Source organism: Rhinopithecus bieti, unplaced genomic scaffold (assembly GCF_001698545.2).
Source record: "Rhinopithecus bieti isolate Rb0 unplaced genomic scaffold, ASM169854v2 scaffold_3763, whole genome shotgun sequence".
Taxonomy (NCBI): Eukaryota; Metazoa; Chordata; class Mammalia; order Primates; family Cercopithecidae; genus Rhinopithecus; species Rhinopithecus bieti.
The window spans coordinates 989,231-1,010,468 of record NW_016804379.1 but is presented as its reverse complement, the minus strand read 5'-3'; the positions used below and the strand labels follow the sequence as shown (position 1 = coordinate 1,010,468).

The window sequence follows — 21,238 nt, the reverse complement described above, 5'->3', positions numbered from 1 at the left end:
TTTCCTAAAGACCAATTTATCTGTTCTTTAAAACAACATAGATGGTAGTGTTGAATCCAACTGTGAAACATAAATGAGAAGTCATCTTAAGAAAGTAAAGCATGACTAGATTAGGGAACTGATTGAAATGCTATCATTCCCACTTTCTTTTTTGTGTACTATAGATTTGTTTAACTGAATGTTCTGATGAAAAGAGGTGATAAGTAAGGATAAGTAAAAGCTATTATTCAAATAATGATCATGTTTTGTCAAAATCTAGTAAGAGAAAATACATGAACAAATTGGTGATACCAGAAGATGGAAGATTTAAAGTTGATTCAAATGGTACCACTAGCAGGATTCAGACTTTTAAATGTACAAATGCAAGCAATCAAATCCTATAAAATCAATGTGAATCCAGGATATATTGGAAAACTCTTAGCTATTCAGCTAAGGACAATCTTAAAATACCTACTTTTTGGGGAAAAAATGTCATTATGAGCAGAAACTGGTGTTGGCCAAAAGTGTTTTGTTAACATTTGCTAAGAACTAGAGCACAGGATATTAGAAACTGGGAATTATTCTTACTGGTTAGGGAGAGTTGTGCTTATTACCTATGTTTCTCTTTTACTGTAGCCCTGTTGGAACACAGAATGGGCCACCTCCTTCTGTTCCCCAGTGTCTTGCTTAGGTTTCTAGATCCCCAGGCTGATTAGAGAGTAAGGAGAAGCTTGGGCCTAAAAAAGTTGCTAATTATTGTCAGAATCAAGTTTAGAATTAAAACTTACTAACTTCTGATGAGTGCTCTTTCCGTTTTATTATGCTGCCTGCCTTAATACCAGTGTTTTTCAAACAGTAGAAACCACTTATAAAATAAATTCTTACATAGAAACCCAGCATATTAAAAAGATAAGAACAAAGCTGTTCTATTTGAAGCCAAGGTAGGAAGTGTAAAGCCCAGATCATTAAGCCTTCTCCTTGTCTCTCTTTTCCTTTCCCCACCAGGTAACTCTAAAGAAACTTGAGCCTTTACATAGTATAGTTTTAATATGCACAATATACTGTAGAGTTTTTAAAGTCATGCACGTTTCTGTAATGGTAATTACCTCATTGAATATTTTTCCTATAAACCATTTTCTTTGTATAAATCTTGATGTTAGCTCCTTGTTCAGCCCATAGTACAACAAACAACATCTCTCAAAGTATAGTGAGCATTTCATTTCATGCTTCGAATCCTCCAAGGCAGGATGAAAACCATCTTAAGGAGCTGGAGAGGGAGTTTGAGAAGGGCAAGGAGTCTTGTGTGTAGTGAACTAGATACTCCGTTTCTAATTTATCTACCTTGCACCTTGTGCCTCTGCTGTATGAATTTGATAAAAGGTGTATGCATGGAAATAGAAGAATAGTTTCTCAACTCATTCTCAAAGTTACTAAATGCTTGTCTGGAATAACATCTTAAGCACATGGCCCTGCTTACTCACTGCTTGGGAATCACACTACATTACTTACTTCTATTCCCCAGCCTTATACATTTGTTTCTTAAGCTTAGAGATGATCATGACATTGCTGTGCAGTTTTCTGCTGCTTACTTTTAAGTTGAAATCTCGTTTTTGTTTCAGATTCTCCTTCTTCTGTGGTTAACAAACAGCTCGGATCCATGTCACTTGATGAGCAACAGGGTGCGTGCAACAGGAGATGCGCTATGCCCATCCATCCATAGCTTTATTGCAATGCATAAACTAAGCTTTCTCACACCTTTCATAGCATTTCATTTTGATTATGGTCTTACAGTCAGTATTTTGTGAACTAAATTACAATAGGTGGTATTGTACACAAAAGGTCTTTTTGGCCTACACGAATTATTTTCTACGTAAGTTAATTTCTACCTTTGGCCCTTGATGCCAACTTTGAACTCTCTCCCTATAACAAAATTGTAATGGACATAAACTATATCCATTTTTAAAATTCTAGGTATCTGTCATAAAATTGTGTAGAACTTTGGGTGTGAGGTTAACACTACCTTGTTGCTTATGTAGGATAAGTTATTTAAACACAGTAATATTCTATATTACTAGATTGCTTTAGTAATGATTCTTGGTTTTATGTCTCATTTATCTGGTAGCCAGTTTCCTGATAGCTTTAACTAAAGAACATGGTTACAAACCCAGAGGTAAGCTCAAAAGCTATCAATCAGAAGCTGCCATTTCCACTTGTCCTTTTCAGTGTGGGAAAGGTGTAAAATCAATCTCCAAGCCTTGAATAGAGCCTCATGAAATAAACAGGTTACTTATTTATCAGGCTTTATTACTAGCAGATCAAATACAGCACAGAGAAGTATTAGTACAGGAAGACATTCTGACATGAAGGGACATCTGAAAAGGTTGGAGATAGGAAGACTATTTAAAAACTAAAAAGACTATTTAGTGTTAGCGCAAATGTTTTACTGTCTCACCTCAGATTTAATGAAGTATTTTAAATATATTGTGACAAAGTATGATAAGTAATTGTAGTTAAGTCTTTAAGAATAACTTAACACGATACTCACTTTCTCTATTTAAAAAGGCACATTGCTAGATGTGGTAGCATACCCCTGTAATCCCAGCTACTTGGGAAGCTGGGGCAGGAGGATCGCTTGAGCCCGGAAGTTTGAGACCAGCCTGGTCAATATAGTGAGACCCCGTCTCTTAAAAAAAAAAAAAAAACATTAACTGGGTGTGGTGGTGCATGCCTATAGTCCCAGCTAATAGGGAGGCTGAGGTAGGAGGATTGCTTGAGCACAGGAGTTCAAGGATCCAGTAAACTGTGATTATGCCACTGCACTCCAGCCTGGGTGACAGAGTGAGACCCTCATCTCTTTAAAAATAAAAAAAGGCTAAATGATTACCTTTATATATTTTACAAATGTTCCTTTCAAAAACATTTTTTTAAAATTAGCACTAAAGCCATAAGATTTGGTTGACTGAAAGTTTACATTTTAGATGATTCATATGTCAGTAGTAATGCAGAAATTAAATATTGCTGTAGAACTTACTTGGTGTGAAATAGATCTAATTTAAACTATAGTCTGAGAGAAATATTCAGAAACTCATTTTAAAGTGAATTAGAAAACTTCTTTTGTACTTCTGATCTTAAATTATTCCTTATGGGGCCAGGCGTAGTGACTCACACCTGTATTCCCAGCACTTTTGGAGGCTGAGGCAGGCAGATCGCCTGAGGTCAGGGGTTTGAGACTAACCTGGCCAACATGGTGAAACCCTGTCTCTACTAAAAACAAAAATTAGCCGGACGTGGTGGACCACGCCTGTATTCCCAGCTACTCAGGAGGCTGAGGCAGGAGAATCGCTTGAACCTGGGAGGTGGAGGTTACAGTGAGCCAAGGTTATGCCACTGCACTCCAGCTTGGGCAGCAGAGTGAGACTCTGTATCAAAAAGAAAAATTATTCCTTATGAACCTGAGACAAATTTCTGATCTTAAATTACTCCTTATGGACCTGAGATGACCTGTATTACTATAAGGTTTTCTGTTCTTGAGAAAGAATGAATGAATTGGTAAATTAATTTGCAAACTAAGGAATTAAGCATGTTTTATTTTATATGTTTATTACAGAGATACTAACAACGAAGAATAATTAAGGCAAAACACAACTATAGCATACTTATATTAGACTACCGTTTATAACTACTGTATAATTAAAGGATTTTTTTCTAAGGATATATGGATATAAATAATATATCACTATCAGAGATTTTATAGCCAGATTTATATTCTAGTTGATCACGTACAATAATTTTCATAGTGTTAAATATTCAGTTTGTTGATACTTAATTTACATATGATGTGGGATATGAGAGGAAGAGAAAAATTATGATTAACTCCCAGATTTTTTACATCATTGCCTGGGTATGGTAAATGGTAAGGCTATTTACTAGTGTTGAGTAGCTTGGAAGTAGAAATCAGGTGGTTCTTTATCTTTTTGACTATGTAAAGTATGATAAGCATTTTAGTCATGTAAGTAGAGGTGCTATATAAGAAGTTAGTATTGAGTGGCTTTGGCAGAAGCTGCACTGTAGTAGACTATCAGAAATGTAGCTTTGTAATAAGACCTCTGAGCAGAAATATTCTAATGGTGGAAAATATATCTAATTAATTAAATCCTGAGTTTTACATACCTTTTGTTCATCAGCATTATAACTTTTAAAGTACTAAGAACTTCACATTTCAGGCTCCCATTACCTAAAGATAACTTCTAAAAGTGAGTAGAGACTGCCCGCCACCATTTGTCTCTCCTAGACTAATGGAATAATCCCTTTACTAGTCTTCTCACATCCACTCAGGCTATAGTCTATTCTCTACCAGCAGCCACAATGAAACTTTAAGATGTAAATATAATCATGTGATTCATCTGCCTAAAACATTGTAATTGCTTCCCATAGCCTTTCAAAAGAACCGAAACCCATACCTTGGCTTACAAAACCTACATGACTTGATTTCTATATCTCTAATTTTGTCTCAGGCCGCTATCCCATCATTCACTAAGCTCTTGCCAAATAGACTTACTTTCATTTCTTTTAACACGCTAACTTCCTTTCCCTTTCAGATCCCTTGTACATGCTGTTCACTCTACCGAAACTATTTTTTTGTTGAGCAACTTCTCATTTTTTAAACTCACTGAGATATTACTGTCTCAAAAATAATATAAATTCACAGTCTCTAGTAGGTCTCTTCTTTTTCTTCCCTTGTGACTTGTTATTTTTCTTCATTGCATTTGTCAAATTTGTAATCATACATTTATTTAGGGGATTGTTTAGTATCTACCTTTCTGCATATTCTCTAAATACTTTCATTTACTATAATTTCCTCTATGACTAAAATCATATGTTAGGTGGTAAATAATATTTGTTAAATAAGTGAGTAAATTCTTTAAGCAATTAATTATTTAAGAGCTGCAGGGATTACTTCAGCTTGGGAGAAATGTGATCAGATTTACATATTGGAAAGATCATTTTGGCAACATTACAAATGATTGATTGGAAGGAGTAAGATTGAAAATTCCAAGAACATATAAGAGGCCATTGTTATAGTCCACCTAAGAGATTATGAGGCATCCAACCTAAGGCAATAGTGGTGAGAAGTGAGAATGAACAGATTTTAAAAATAGTTGAAAGGTTGAATTCATGGGACTTTGAGACTGATAAGTTAGGAATGAATGAGAGTATGATATCCAGGTGTCTTGATAGGGTGATAATGAACCATCAGCCAAGATAGAGATTTTAGGAGGAACAGCTGATTTGAGGGGAGAAGAAAGTATGTGAGATTTTTTTAAATGTTAGGTTTGAAGTGTCTTTGGATATCCACATGGAGAAATCTATATGATTTCTATCGTATATTATGGCTATATGATGCTGGAAGTCACCAAAGTAGTCTGAGGTAGAGATAAAGATAAGGAATCATCAGTTTATAGATAGCAGTTGAAACCATGGGAGTGGATGAGTGTGTCTAGAAAAAGAGGATATTGTGAGAAGAGTGGAGTCTGTACTACAGGGGCAAGTAGAGAAAAAGATATAGCTAATGAGACCAAACAGGAATGATCAGAGAGGTATGCAGGGCAGAAAGAATGCCATATCCAAAGCCAGGAGAAAAGAAGTGCAAGGAGGGACAGGTTAGTAATGCCTTGTGAAGCAATGATACCAACTCCCAAAAGGTCTGATAAATCATTTTTTAAATTTGGCAGCGTGATTACTTTGACATTTTAGTCTGAGATATGATGTAGTGGAAGCAGAAGCCAGATAGTAGTGGTTTGAGGAGAACATTTTGGGGACAAAAGGTAGAGACTTTGGTATGTCTCTTTTTGGAACTCAATTAAGAAGTTGAAAGATAGAGCAAGATAATGGCAGTATAGGTGGTGGTAGGTTCAAAAAACTGAGTCATGTGTATAGAGTAAATAGATTGTTCAGAGTTGTAAGGGATAGTGGATTTCCCAGATACACCGATTATTTAAAATTTTAACTTTACCAAGATGCTTGTTCTCAGTCTTTACCATGGGAATGGAAAAAGTAGTACGATTTAATAAAGTTTCTTTTGAGATGTATCTCAAAGGATTATTTAAGGCATATTTTAAATTTCTTTTTCTATTTAACGAAACACGACTGCTTTTTAAAAATTTGATAGTTCAGTTTTATATTTATGTCCTCAAAATATTCTTCAACATCTGTCCAGGTGCCCAAGTGATTTCATGGTGTGTTTAATGTTTAATTTCCATAGCATTTTCATAGATTTCTTTATTTGGAAGGATTACCAAGGACAAAAATGTTACTGATAAAATTTTAAAAAATTTTAATGGACTTCCTTACTGAAGAAAATTTTTTCTTTGAATAATTGTATACACAGTATTTTACTCGTTGAGTGCAACTAGTGTCTTTGCTTATTTATCCTGAATTTTAAGCAAAATCACATTTTGATAGAAGTTTATTTAGCGTGAGTCTTTATTCATTAATGCAGCTCCATGGTTGTCTTAATAGTTTTACTTTTTTTTAAGAAATGAAATTGTAGGGAAATAAATGTATAACATGCACATTGTTATTAATTGTATCCTATTATAAAATAATTTCCAGTGTTCTCCAAATTTGGAGTTGTGTGTAAACGCATTGATGGCCTTTCTGTGCTATTTTGCCTAAAGTGAAATTCTGTTTGAATAAGCACAATAATGTCCATCATGCATCTTGTTTAGTTTAGTGGGTAGTTTTAGTTTTCCTTTTATCTCTATTATAAGAGGAAAATTCTCTTCTGACATGTTTCTCTTACCTTGTTTATATTATTAAAACTTACAAAATTTTCCTGTTAAAAGTATGAAGGCCAGCAATTTCCCCCTTATTTTATTTTAAAAAATAACAACAGCAAAAAGAATCTATAATTGTTCTTTTGAGAACAGTTAACTTTTGAGAGGATATAAGAAAGTAGTTTTGTCTGAGTTTTAGGTTTTGGCCATGATTGAAACAAGTTGCTTTCTCTTCCTTACAGTGATTCCATTAAGTGGAAGTTGACATTGCCATCAAATTTGAAACTTACGTCTGTAGGCAGTTGTGCATCTGAAGGCACTAATTTTCTGTTCTAGATTTAAAGAAATATAAACACTAATTTGTAGGTATGAAAACTATAAATGTTAATTTTCCAGTATGTATCATTTTATATAAACTGACTATCTTTGATGTTTGTAAAGCATTCATCTATAGGAGACTAGTGGATAGTCAAAAACCAGGGAAACAGATTTTACTAATTTTACTAAGATAGATTGAGAAATGGAAAAGTTGGATCTGCCATGCATTAAATATGTATTACTTTAAGATTATATACTGTCTCCAATTGAAATTTCATTTTAGTACTATTATCTAATATTATTTTAAACTTATATTGCCAATTCTAATTTTTATTAAATATCTAGCGATTGAAGCTTGCTTTATTAATAAGATTATAAGTTCAATATTCACCACACTGGAATACATCCGTAAATAGTATATTTTAAATTCTTGTGAAATAGTAAGTTAGTGAAATAAAATTTCATTCTAAATTCATTGTATTCCTTAGAACTAGTTATCACTTAGTTATCTGGAATGAGGTAATTAATTTCTTCCTATCCCCAACTACTAGGTCTTGATTGTTCCCGTTAATGATATATTTGATCTTTTGGAAGTTAAACCCTATTTAATTTTTGTTGCATATGCTCATTTGTTCTACCCTTCTGCTGATCAAACCTATACCTCTGGTTTGTTTTTTAACTTAGAATTGTCTATCATAAAAATAACTGACATTTATTGAGTTTTTTATGACTAGCACTGTGTTAAGAATTTAACATGCATTATCTAATTTGTGCTAATAATGAGGTGAATTATCTTAATTTTACTAATGAAGAAACTAAGACTCTGAGAAATATGTAAAGATGAGTGAAATAAGTGGTGGAGCCATATTTGTATGTCTATACTTCATTAATTCAACGGATATGTAAATGCCTACCTACCTTGTGGCAAGTACTGGGATAGGTACTAGGGTGCATGAATGAATAACACTACTGTCTTCTGTACTGGGAGCATTGAGTTGATTTATAATAACACCAGCAACAACAACATAGACACTTAATACTACATTTTCTTTGTACCAAACATTGCTTGGAGCAATTTTTTTATATGTTAATTTACTTAATCCTTACCACAACCATTACTATTATTACCCCCATTTTTCAGGTGAGGGAACTGAGGCAAAGGGTGATTAAGAAACATATCTAAGGTTGCACACAGCTAGTAAGCGTTAGAAATGTATCTCAAACCCAGGCAGTCGGCTCTGGCATCAGTGATCATAACCACTTGCTTTGCCTGATCTAACAGTAAAGATGGATGAAAAATTAAATAGAAGTGTGATGAGTGTTATGAAAGGAAGGGGAAATAGTAGGGTACAGTGTGGAACACAGGAGAGTGGGCCTTCATTCCCTCCGGTTGAGGGCCAAATAAGGCATTCCTGAGGAAGAGACGTTAAGCTGAGATCTGAAAGGTGAGCCTGAATAAGTTAGGTGAAGGATCATGAGTAAAGGGAAGTGTGACTAGCATATGCAGAGCCTCAGATACCACATACAGGATGATTCGGAGAATCCCACTATGCAGGACAAAGTGATTTTTTGGACATTTTAGGTTTGGCATTTTTATTTTAAGAACAGAGGGAAGCTAATGAAGTGTTTAAATTAGGGAGTATGACTATGGCCTGATACTCTGAATGGAGTATGGAGAATTGATTATAGACTAAATCACTTAGGAAGTTCTCCTGGTAACAGAGATTTTGATCTGGTGATAAAAGTAAGGTAGGAGAGATGTGAAGAGATTCAAGAAATATTTAGGATGTAGAATAAACAGGACTTTGTGGTAGATTGAATGAGATAGGATTGAGGAGGAATCCAGAGTATAAGTTGCAGTAACAACTTCAGAATTTTCTTATGAAGATAGTTTAGTAATAAATAGCAGTCCGGAGAGGGCAGGACTTGTGTCTTAAATCTTTTGTAAAACAAATACACTGTTTTTACTTAGGTTATACATTTATTTGTGGTGCTTTGTGGGAGGTACTGATGGAGATTAACAGGTGACTTTTTCAACCACTGCAAGAGTAGCTCATGTTTTGATTGAGCACAACTAAGTGGATGGTTATTTTCTTAAACAGGTAACCCTGGGAAAGAGATAAAGCATGGGCAGGGACTTGTAGGGGTAGGTGATCATGAACTTGGTTTTGAATATATTGAGTTTATCTGTATGAGATACTCAAGTTGAAAATCGGTTGGGTAGTTGATTATGTAGATATGGAGCTCAGAAAGGATATCTGAGCTCAAGAAAGAAATTTGGGAGAGTTTTTGCATACAAATGGTAAGAAGCCATGAAGTAGATGGAATTAACTAGGATGAAAGTAGAAAGACGAGAACAGAGTAAGAGAGCTAACACATCTCAAGAAAATCAGAAAATGATAAAATTAAAAGATTTTGCCAGCAAAGAGCTAGTAGCTAGTAAAGGAGATTGAGAAGGAGCAACTAGAGAGGTGGATGGCGACATAGAACAGCGTGGTGTCTTGTGATCAAAAGAAATTTTCAAATACGAGAGTGTTGTCTGCTGGAGTCCTGCTGAAAGGTCAAGTAAATTGGCTCCAAAAAAATTTTCCCCTAAGTTAGTCAATGTGGGGATTGAGCCCCATTAGTAGAACACTTTCACTAGAGTGACAGAGACAGAGGCCAGATTTTAGAGCAGGAGATGAAAAAATGGAAATGAGAAGAAAAGCAATTAAAAACAATAAGCTAGGAGGACAGTAACTGGAAGGGGAAGTGGTTAAAGGGGAGTGTTCTCCTAAGCTGTCTACCTCATTTGTTTTCATCTGGAAGTCACATTTTAACTTGTTAATTTATCTACAAAATGAGAGTGTTATTTATGATAGGCAGATTTGATTTTTTTTTTTTTTTTTCCAGTAAAGGAGAGTATACCCAAGGAAACAGTCATGAAAGGAAATACTGGAAAAGGATTTTGGCAGGGCCCACGTGCCACATGGCTTGGGCATATTTACTTATTTTCATTCTATACTGTTCTCCCCCTAGACTGAAAGTGAAATAGGAATAGGAGATGTTTATGAATAGAGGTATATAAAACTACTGGTTCTGAAGTAGGAGAAAAGGAAGCAAAGGTTAAATGGCTACCACATTTCAACCCATAAATTCTAAATACTGGTAGGAATGTGGAACCAAGCACAATTTTCAGTCTAAATGTATCCAAATCACATGTTTAAGTTCAATTCACACTTCTATGTTATGTCATGAAAAAAGTTCTTGGGTTAAAATTGTAATAATTGACATAGAGTTGAGTTGTGATTGCCAGAAGAAAATTTGATTGAATGTTAAAAAGATTAGAGAGAATGGACTTCCTAATAAATGTCTGTAGTAAAGTTGCACTTTGTTTCATTTTGGCTTACATAATATCACTTCTATTTTATAAATCTAGATTTGCACTAGTGTAAGCACTCATTTTTTAGAATGAAATGCATTGCCTCACAATTATCTGTAGGGTAGATAGATCTTCTCTGTTAGCAGTCTACTGCTAGAAGCAGCATTTCCACGTTGAATCCAGATATACTTCCTTATACAAATAGTTGGAAGGAGAATTGGAGATCCTCTAATCTGGAATCTACAGAAAAATTGTGGATTCCCTGACCTATGAAAATGGAAAATTTTGCATCGGTTTAAAAACTATGGTTGAGAAATTTGCCTTTTCTATACAAGTCTAGTAAGTTGGAGTGCAAAATGTGGGGAGATAGTTAAGCTTTATTATTTTTTCAGAATATTTCACTGTATGTTTTATTTCCATCTAACTTTGGTTTTTAAAAAATATTTGGTATAAACACTGCATGTTCTCACTCATAGGTGGGAACTGAACAATGAGATCACTTGGACTCGGGAAGGGGAACATCACACACCGGGGCCTATCATGGGGTGGAGGGGGGGGGGGGAATGCATTGGGAGTTATACCTGAATGTGTAAGAAAAACGAGGTTGAAAATGGGGTGCTGAAACCCGAGTTTGATGGGGGTTGGCCAGCACACCCAAAAACATGGGCCACAAGTTAACGTTATGTAACAAGACCCCTGCCCCACGTTAATGCCCACATGTTAAACCCTAGAAACCTTAAAGTTATAAATAAAAAAAAAAAAAAATGGCACCAAGAAATGTACCCTCCCTTAAAGTACAATTGAGTAAACAAAACCAGTATTGGTGGACCAAAAAAAAAAAAAAAAAAAAAAAAAATTTGGGTATAATGGAATGGCAAATAGGATATCATTATATCCTGTATACACGCATCTTTATACAATAGAAAACTCATTAGATAAACTATTTTATTTTCATATGTTCCACAGCTTATCTAAACTACTATAGTTAATTAATGTGTGATTATAAAGTTATAATAGTGACCCAGCAGCAGAGAAAAATGTTGGGCATGGGGTTCTAAAGAAATTATTGTTGCTGTACCTAGTTAATTATCTTCATTTTGAATATTTGGTTTAGATTTACATATAAGATAGATTATCCAGGGGTATCCTAGCTTAAAGTCTGAACATCCTTATCAGTATTTGGATATTTAGATCTATAGCAACATTTTGAACAATATTTAAATATACAAAATACTCAGCATATTTTTTTTTTACTATGGTTATCACACTTTTTTTGTATGTCTTTGAGCATTTTTTTGAACCTTTCGTTATTATAATTTCGTAGTAGAAATGTACTGATTAAATCATTTCACAGTATGTGCATTACAAAAAATAGTTACTTTGTGATTCTTATGCAAAAGACTTGAAAGATACCTAATTAAATACATAGCAGTTCAAGGAAACTGCTTTCAAATTATATTTCAGCTCATTCTGAATTTTTTTTTCTGAGCCAGTGCATTATCCTGAAAGGTCTCTAGTAGCATTTCTGAAAAGGATCTTTTAAGTTGGTTTCCTGAATCTCAAGTTATGGACCTTTCACTTCTAATCCCCCAAAATGAAGTCTTTTACAGTATTTTATCCTGATGTTTATGTGATTATTGCTGTGCTTCTGAAGCCTGTGTTTCAAATGGTAATTTGCTTCCATAAGAGACCATTCTAAGTTGCTGATGTCATCAGTTATTCTTAATAACCATAATTACTGAGCAATATAGAATGGCTATCTAAAAACTTAGCAGTATTGAACAAGTTAAAAGGGATTTTTCCCCCACTATATTGTGTGTGTGCGCTGAGCACACTACAAAGAAATATTCTCCTGTAATGTTTTTAGAGGAAGAAATAGTTCAGTTTCTTAAGTGCCCTAAAAGAAGATACAACATAGTTTTCCTATACTATAATGCCAAAGTGATAATTTTGCCTACCAAAACTCTTACCAGTTGTTAATGTTGTTGATATGAATTATTTATTTCTGAGGAGTAACGAGTAACAACACCAACAATTGATATTTCTTATTTAAAATAGTTACTTATCTAAGTAATCTTATTTTTATCTTTGTAGTCAAATTATTTCTAAGATTGTATATTAAGTAGGAACTTCTTATAAAAAGAAACCTCAGCCGGGCACAGTGGCCTACACCTGTAATCCAAACACTTTGGAGTACTGAGGAGGATCACTTGAGGCCAGGAGTTCAAGACCAGCCTGGGCAGCATAGTGAGACTCCATCTCTACAAAACATAAAAAAAGAAGTTGGGCATGGTGACACACACCTGCAATCGTAGCTACTTGGGAGGCTGAGGCAGGAGGTTCACTTCATCCCAGGAGTTTAAGACCGCAGTGAGCTGTGAAGGTGCCACCACACCACCCTGGGTGATAGAGCAAGACCCTGTCTATGGAAAGGATGGTATGGGGGAGGAAATCTCTGTAACTAGAGAAAAAATTAAGCTTATTGTTATCAGTTCATCATCTGTAAAATGGAGATGACGATACTGATTACAAAGGTTTTTTTAAAGGAATGTATATATTTTGGCACACATATATTTATAATTGATATATATTCACTAATGCTCAATAAATCACAGTTATTAATATGATGGCTTTCTACATAAAGCTATTTGTGTATTTAGATGAAGTTCTAAACCTTAAGGCTTTTAAATAAAAATCTACCTTTTAAGCAACATATTTCTATGTTTTATATATATATCTATCTATATCTGTACATTATGTAAATAAGACTTTGAAAATACAGTTTTAGCATGTTTTGCTGATCCAACTGCTGACAGAGAAGTTAGGGAACATTTAAATAGTTACACTTTTTTTTTTCAAATAAAGTAAAATATTTAATTTTAAAATCATTAAAGTAGATTTTTCTTAGACATTTGTAGTTAGAATATGCATTTTATCACAAATAGTGAATGCATTCATTGTAGTCCAGGAATCCTAATTCCTGAGAAAATGTAACCTGATAGACTGTATATGACCAAGCAAACTAGAATTAAAGAAGGACAGTGAAATGGGAAAAGGCTGGGAAATGAATTTAAACCTTGGAATATATACTGTCATTAATACTGCAGTTGGGCTAAGTGCAGGGGCTCACACCTGTACTCCCAGCACTTTGAGAGGCTAAGGCAGATGGATTGCTTGAGCTCAGGAGTTGAAGACCAGCCTGGGCAACATGGCAAAACCCTGTTTCTACAAAAGTTACAAAAAATTAGCTGGGTGGGATGGCATGTGCCTACAGTCCCAGCTACTCAGGAGGCTGAGGTGGGAGAATCACCTTAGCCTGGGAAATCGAGGCTGCAGTGAGCCATGATTTTGCCACCGCACTCCAACCTGGACGATGGAGTGAGACTCTGTCTCAAAACAAAAACAAAAACAAAACAACTTGCGATTGAAGAAACCAGGTTCTTCACTGTGTTGTGTTTCTGCCAGAGACACTGTTTACTTAAGTGTAGGCTATAAGGAAATAACTGCATTCGGGGACCTGAAGTTTTTGTGACTAACAGAAGTGTTCATGTTATTTTTTATAGTAACAGGCTAGTTTTACACAAGACTGACGAATTCATTAACAACTTAAAAGAACAAATTCTATCACCTATAATCATTTTATGATTAAATGAATATTACCAATATTTTACATGTTTTATAATATGTAGATTATATTCCTGAGAGATCAAATAAGAACTCTGTAGGCTGGGCATGGTGGCTTATGCCTGTAATCCCAGCACTTTGGGAGGCCGAGGCGGGTGGATCACGTGAGGTCAGGAGTTCAAGCCAGCCTGGCCAAGATGGTAAAACCCCATCTCTCCTAAAATACAAAAATTAGCCAGGTGTGGTGGCGGGCACCTATAACCCCAGCTACTCTGGAGCCTGAGGCAGGAGAATCGCTGGAATCCGGGAGGCAGAGGTTGCAGTGAGCTGAGATCACGCCTTTGCACTCCAGTCTGGGCAACAAAAAGAGCCTCTGTCTCAAAAAAATAAAAACAACAAACTTTGTAGTAGATACTGTAGGAGGAAGGTTTTAATGATCATTAACCATCTTAGAAAACTTCTTGCTTGTGGTGGGGAACCTGTATAAAAATGTTTTGTGCTCTGTTCTGATCTCTTAATAGTTGTTTGTTTACTATAATATATTCTTATAGTCATAGCATGTAGATATCTATAACTGTCTCTTTAATTTTCCTCAAAAGGAAAGTTTTCATATATCATTTAAATTCCACAAGGCTTCTCGTAACTTAAGTCTTAACTGTAATCAAGGTGGATCTGAGAAATTCAGTCTCACACTTCTCTCACACCTGCTTTTGTTTTCTATACCATCTTTACCTTAAAAGAAAATAAATAACAAAATTTTATAAAATACTGAGAGAGAAAATGAAAAAACTAACACCAACTCTTCCTCTCAGTTTCCTTAATCATCCAATCATCCAGTCTTTAACTGTCTGTTCCCGTCTATTCCAGAAGCTAAAGACAGCAGTGATGAAACAAAAATCTCAGTAACATAACTAAAGAATAAGAGAAAACTGTAGACAAATGACTAGGAAACAGCAAGTTTTTGAAAGAGGGTAAAGGATAGGGCAGATGTTTCCTTAATACATTTCTGTAAGCTAAAGGTCTATTAATTCAGTTATTTATTAGATTGCCATTTGGTAAAATACCTCCTCCAAAACACTGAATGTAATACTAAATTTTTGACAGTTGGAATGGGTTATTAATTTATTTCTAGGAGTTGTTTAAATCAAAGACATAATCATAACAAAAGTAGTGCAGAAACAAAGTGACTTTACCATTTGGGATATCAGTTTTATAATTCACATTATTTTCAAATAGCAATTCTGTAGGACAGGATTTCTCGTGAGTTAGGAGTTAAGACAGGAGAATTGATACTAAGTTTTGTTACCAGCTTGACGCTTGTGGAATACTTTTCTACTGCATTTTTGTATTTAAAGTCTTGTTAATTGTCCTCTCACAGAATAAAGGCTAGAACAGAGGTTCTATGAGATTCTCCGCCCCCCTCCCCCCTTTTTTTTTGAGATAGGGTCTCACCCAGACTCAACTCGAACTCCTGGGCTTAAGGGTTCCTCCCACCACTGAGCCCAGCTGAGATTCTCTTAATGTGTGCTCCAACATCTTCAAGACGAATGAAAAAATATATAAGTCCTTCACTGCAATAGAAAGTAGATCCAATAATAAAAAAAAATCCTAAGTAAACTTGCTTTTATGAAATAGTGATTGTCTTTGTTGTTATTTTCAAGAGAAGTTATTTTAGTATTAAATCAGTCGAACTGGTGTCAAGGAAAAAGATTATCTCACAGAAGAGTTTTCTTTCTGCAAGCAACTGGCAGAAATGTATCATGTTTGATTATGGATCCATTTGTATTCCCTATGTATTTTAATGTTTCCCAAACTGTTCATCATAAAATGAAAAATACGTAAAGCTCTGTTTAATTATATCTTTGAATATCCATGTATTCTTTTGGGAGGTGGGGAAGGTAGCTTTAAATACTTTAATTTGTGTAGACTTTCTTGATTTCGTCATTTAAAAAAGATTTCATACACCGAGATAGATGTGTATTATAGACATCATTTATAGGTTCTTAAAATGAGATTGCTATTTCCACAATTAAACAAATTCCTTGTAAGATTAGTCAGGAAGAGAAACGGAAATATACCAAAATATATTACAACAAAGTGTATTTTAGAAAATATCAAAGCACAGTAAATACCAGCCTCTCCCCCATGAAGTGCAAACTATGATTCCTCCCTAAATTATAAATCTGTAAGTTTGAAAGAACAGAAGGAATTTGATAACATTTCATGGTAGCACAGTTTTTGCCAAACCGTTTTTCACAGAGCCCTTGTATCTTACATCGCAGTGTTTCTGAAGGAGCCAAAAGTAGTTATTATTGATGCTCAAGCAACTGAGGAATTATGAGCATTCTATTAAATAAGGGTACCAGTTTGTAACTATGTCATTGCATGTTAATACTTTTTGATTCCCCTAATGACTAAATATGGTTCTCAATGTGTGTGATTTCCATCTGAATCAAAGGGAGTCATGTACACAAAGCTAGAATTTGATGCAGTGCTACTTTGAAATATAAAGAGTATTTCTACAACACTTGCCTTCAAACTTTAAATGAAACCCATAACAGATGTGAAAAAAGAATTATGACAAGGACAACCTAATATAAGTTTTATAAATTTTAGGAAATGTCATCTTTGTACTGGTTTCAGAGACTTTTTCAAATGTTTTAAACACAATTTTCAGATAACAATAATGAAAAGCTGAGCCCCAAACCAGGGACAGGTGAACCAGTTTTAAGTTTGCACTACAGCACAGAAGGAACAACTACAAGCACAATAAAACTGAACTTTACAGATGAATGGTAAGTTAATATTTTTGTAAAGATGTTCTTAGCCATTTTGTAGGATTGTATTAGATTTCAATTTTTAACACTTTGTCATCTTTATGTTTTGCTTTGCTATAAGGTATTGGTTCTCAAACTTGAGTGTGCCTCAGAATCACTGGGAGAGCTCTTTAAAATGCATTTTACTGGACCCCACTCTCAGAATTAGGTTTAGGGTGGAGGTCTGAGAATTTGCATTTTTAAAAACTTTCCAGATGATGCCAGTGCTGCTCATCCTAGAATATTTCTTCTGATAGAAAATGCAAAAGATCCTACTACTAATAATTGATAATTAAAATTAGTGCAAAAATATAAACTTAACATTTTGGGACTTTTTGCAGTTGTGGTCCTAGGTAGGTGTATATGTATGATTTTTGTTTTGAGTTTTAGAATATAATTTTAGTGATACTGAATATACTGTATTCTCCCCTGCATTTGTTTGACTTAACTTTATAATATTCCCATGTTACTTAATTTTAATATATATTATTTTACTAGCTGTGTAATAGTCCATCAAGTAGATGTACTGTAGTTTACTTAGCCATTTTCCTTTAATTGGGCTGTAAATTTGTTTACCATTTTTTACCAAATAAGGCTTTAATGAATATCTTTGTTTATAAAGCTTTTTCCTGCCTTCAAGATTATTTATTTGATATTTCAGAAATGAACTATATCTAGATTAAAAGATATTGCCAAGTTATTTCCAAAAGAATCTTTACTTACTATAGTCCTACTAGGCACATATGGAAATATATGACTTACTGTCTCCAGGCTAGTGTTCAATATATTTATTTATTTTAACTTCTATATTTGATTTAAAATACTTTTAGTATTTAATTGATTACTAGTAAGGTTGAACTTTTTATTTAATGGTCCTGTAACTTCTCTTTAATAATGTTTCTGATCATATTTATTGCTCATTAATCTAATGAAATTTTATATTTAAGAAAAGCAAGTTATGTAAGCTTTTTATACTCTTTCCCACTGTCTCATGACCAGTTGATTGAGAGAGCATACAAAATTTTTAATTTAAATTTAGAAATAGTAATATATTAGTTAATATATTGATATAGTATTTCTTAATATATGATATAGTTATATAATATTTGTTAATATATAATTATGCCAATTGTTTAATGACCAATATATTAATTATTCACAATTAATATATTAATATATTTAATATTTAATTGCATATTAATATATGATCATGTTATGTTGCTATATTATATGTAATATAATATAGTTATATATTGTCTATTAATATGTAATGAACTATGTGTTGATATGTGATATTACTTTTATTTAAATTCACTGGTTTCCATTTGTGTTTATGTATGTATGTATTTTATATTAAAATATTTGATTAAGTAGGATCTTAAAATACTATTGGATATCTTCTATGTTCCTGGGACTGTTGTAGACATTGGAAATACATCAGTGAAAAAAAGTACTTAAACCCCTGCCTTATTGGAACTTACGTTCTAGATGGAGGAATTTTACTATAAACTTAATAAATAAGTGTACCATATAGTATGTTAGAAGGTACTAAGTACAATGGAGGAAAATAGAGCAGGTAAAGGTGATTGGGAAACCTAGGCATCATTGAGAAGGTGACATTTGGGCAAAATGTCACTTGAAGAGTGAGAAGGAGTGAGCCACATATATATATCTAGGGGAAAAGCATTTGGGACAGAGAGAAAACCAGTAGAAAGACTCTGAAGCAGAAGCATCAGACCTAGTATGTTCAAGGATCTTAAGAAGACCAGTGTAGCTGGAGTGGAGTGAGCAGTGGAGACAGGAGTAGTAGATAAGGTCTGCCAGGAAATTGAGGAGGATATTTAAAAGGAAAAGGTTATTTCTGGTTATTGTGTTGAGCATATACCATTGGTATAAACCAGAAGGACAGTTAAAAAGCTATGGTAGTAAGAAAGGTTAGAGGTGGTGGTGGCTTAGACAAGGATGGGAGCAGTGGAGGTGGTTTAGAAAAAAAAAAAGTGATTGGATTCTAGATATGTATTTGAAGGTGCAGCCAGTAGGACTTCTTTATAAGTCTTAGTGCCTGACCATTTAAAAATCGTGATGTTTGTGGCCCTTTTTCTTAATACATAATTTAAGATGACAGTAGGTCATCATACTTATCACGTCTTTTCCATTCTCATGATTCTGTATACAAGGAGCTGGCGTCTTCCGAAGAATCTTATCTAAACTTTTGAGTTTTTTTCTTTTTTTAGAGAAAATCATTAGTCCCATTCTTCTTTTGAATGCTACTTTTCCTTCTCTAAAAACTGACCATGAACTATATTCTCATTCATCAGTTTCTTATTTCTTTGTCAGAAAAGCAGTTCGCATTTTTTATTATTATACAAGTATTCAACATTCATTGTAAAACAAACAAACAAACAGGCAGAACTTAAAAAAAAGTATACAGTCTTTTTCATCTATACCAGGATTGTGTCTTGCTCTTATTTTTTCTTTGGTAACAGATGAGGCAATAGAACATGCTAAGAGTTTGGACAGAAATTGACAAGTTTTTGAACCTCTCTAAATCTCAGTTTTCTCCCTTGAATATGGGCATATTTAATAGAACCTGCTTCATAGGTTTAGTATGAAGATTTAATGAGATCATGCAGAGAAAGTACATAGCACTTACTAGCACCTTGATTGGCACCTGAGAAGGCCGTCAGTGATTGTTAGCTACAGTTCTCATCTTTTGTAAATTGTCTTTCAGATACTTTGCCCAGTTTTCTACTATGGTGTTTATCTTTTTCTTATTACATTATTAGAGCTATTTATTTATTATAGAATTAAATGAGGGTTGTGCCATTTGTCTTTCATTTGTTGTAAATATTTTTCCCACTTTGGTGTTTGTTTTTCAGTTTACTTACAGTGGTTTTGCCTTATGGTTTCTGCCTGTGATAACATGCATAGGAAAGCCTTGTTATTCCTAGAATTAAGAGAAAAGGTTCTTCTTATATTCCTCTATTTTCTATAATTTGGTATCCAAAACTATATCTTCCTTCTAGAATTTATTTTCCCATAAAGTATAATGTGAAGCCATAGCTTTGGTTTTACCACATGGCTGTTTTCTTGTCTCATTACCATTTATTGAACAATCTTTTTATTTCTGTGTGATTTAAAATGCCATATTAACATATGTTAAATATATTTACTCGGTTACTGTGTCTTTTCCACTAATATGTCTCTGTTCCTTTTTTATTTTAATTATCATAATGTATACAATGAGCGTTTTATTCATGCCTGAATCATAGCTTTCTCAATGGAAAAAACAAATATATATATATACCACATTAGCTTTTCTTTGCCAAAATAGCTGTATATTCCTTTCTGATTTAAAAGAAATACAGGTTTATCACACACTCACACACACACACACACACACACACACAAAAAAACTTAAGTGTAAAAAATTTACCTGTAGTAATCCTACTGACATGACACTCAACACAGGTGCATAGCCTTCCTGACATTTTTCTCTGCATATATACACCCATATGAATATACAATTTTACTTAAATAATATTATATATGTACTCTCTCTTTTTTTTTTTTTATAAGTCCAATTGACTTCTGCAATCAGCCTAAAAGAGTTTTTGTCATGGCGAAAAGTCCATGATAGTTTGTATTGTTTATTGAGTTACTGGTATTTGTCTATAATTAGTGTTTTTTTAAGTTACTGTAAATCTTACTTTTTTTTCTTGTTCACATTTATTTTAAACTTAAAGAATTGTTGCGTTTCTATGAATTTAATTTAAATCTCAGTCAGATTGTTATACATGTCCTCTTTCTCATTCAGTCCTCTTCTTATACATATGCCATGATTTGTCACAGAATACTCATTGAAAATTATTTCTTTAAAAATTGGCCTTGTATTCTGCTATAGCCAGAAATGTTAATAGAACTATGGTCATCATCAGGTGAGTATTGAAACTGAAGCAGAAAATGTTACCCTGTCCTTCTACAGAACTCTGATGCTCAGTCACCTGCCATATCTGAACAGCAGATCAGAACTGGAGGTGATCCACAGGGAGCAGTTCAAAAGATCAAAGAACTGCCCAGGCTTTTGTTCAAGTATTAATTTTAAAGTAGCCTGGAATAACAGAGTCTAAGGGCATATGATAAAAATTTGTGTAACCATTAAGGATTTGGATATGGCGAACCATCTGTAGTGAAGACAAGAAAGGTGATAAAACTCAATACAGAGACATGTAGAAATATTAAAACTCAATACAGAGACATGTAGAAATACATACTAGATAATAGAAGGATCCAAACAGTGAAGAAGCAGTCCCTTTATATTTTTAAATCTTTTTTTCAAGAGTAAAGTGTGTTGTGATAGTCAT

At 33.9% G+C, this 21,238-nt stretch overlaps 1 protein-coding gene across 8 annotated transcripts in view; it reads left to right on the top strand.

The window, feature by feature from the left end:
* The window catches only part of DCAF6 (DDB1 and CUL4 associated factor 6), a 146,464-nt gene that overhangs the window by 93,197 nt on the left and 32,029 nt on the right, over positions 1 to 21,238 (top strand). For 6 of the 8 annotated variants that reach the window (XM_017867583.1, XM_017867577.1, XM_017867579.1 and 3 more), the window contains 2 exons: positions 1,599 to 1,658; positions 16,736 to 16,853. In XM_017867583.1, coding sequence (XP_017723072.1) covers positions 1,599 to 1,658; positions 16,736 to 16,853 — 178 coding nt within the window. The remainder of the gene's footprint in view (positions 1 to 1,598; positions 1,659 to 16,735; positions 16,854 to 21,238) is intronic. The other 2 variants (XM_017867581.1, XM_017867582.1) reach the window with 1 other exon arrangement.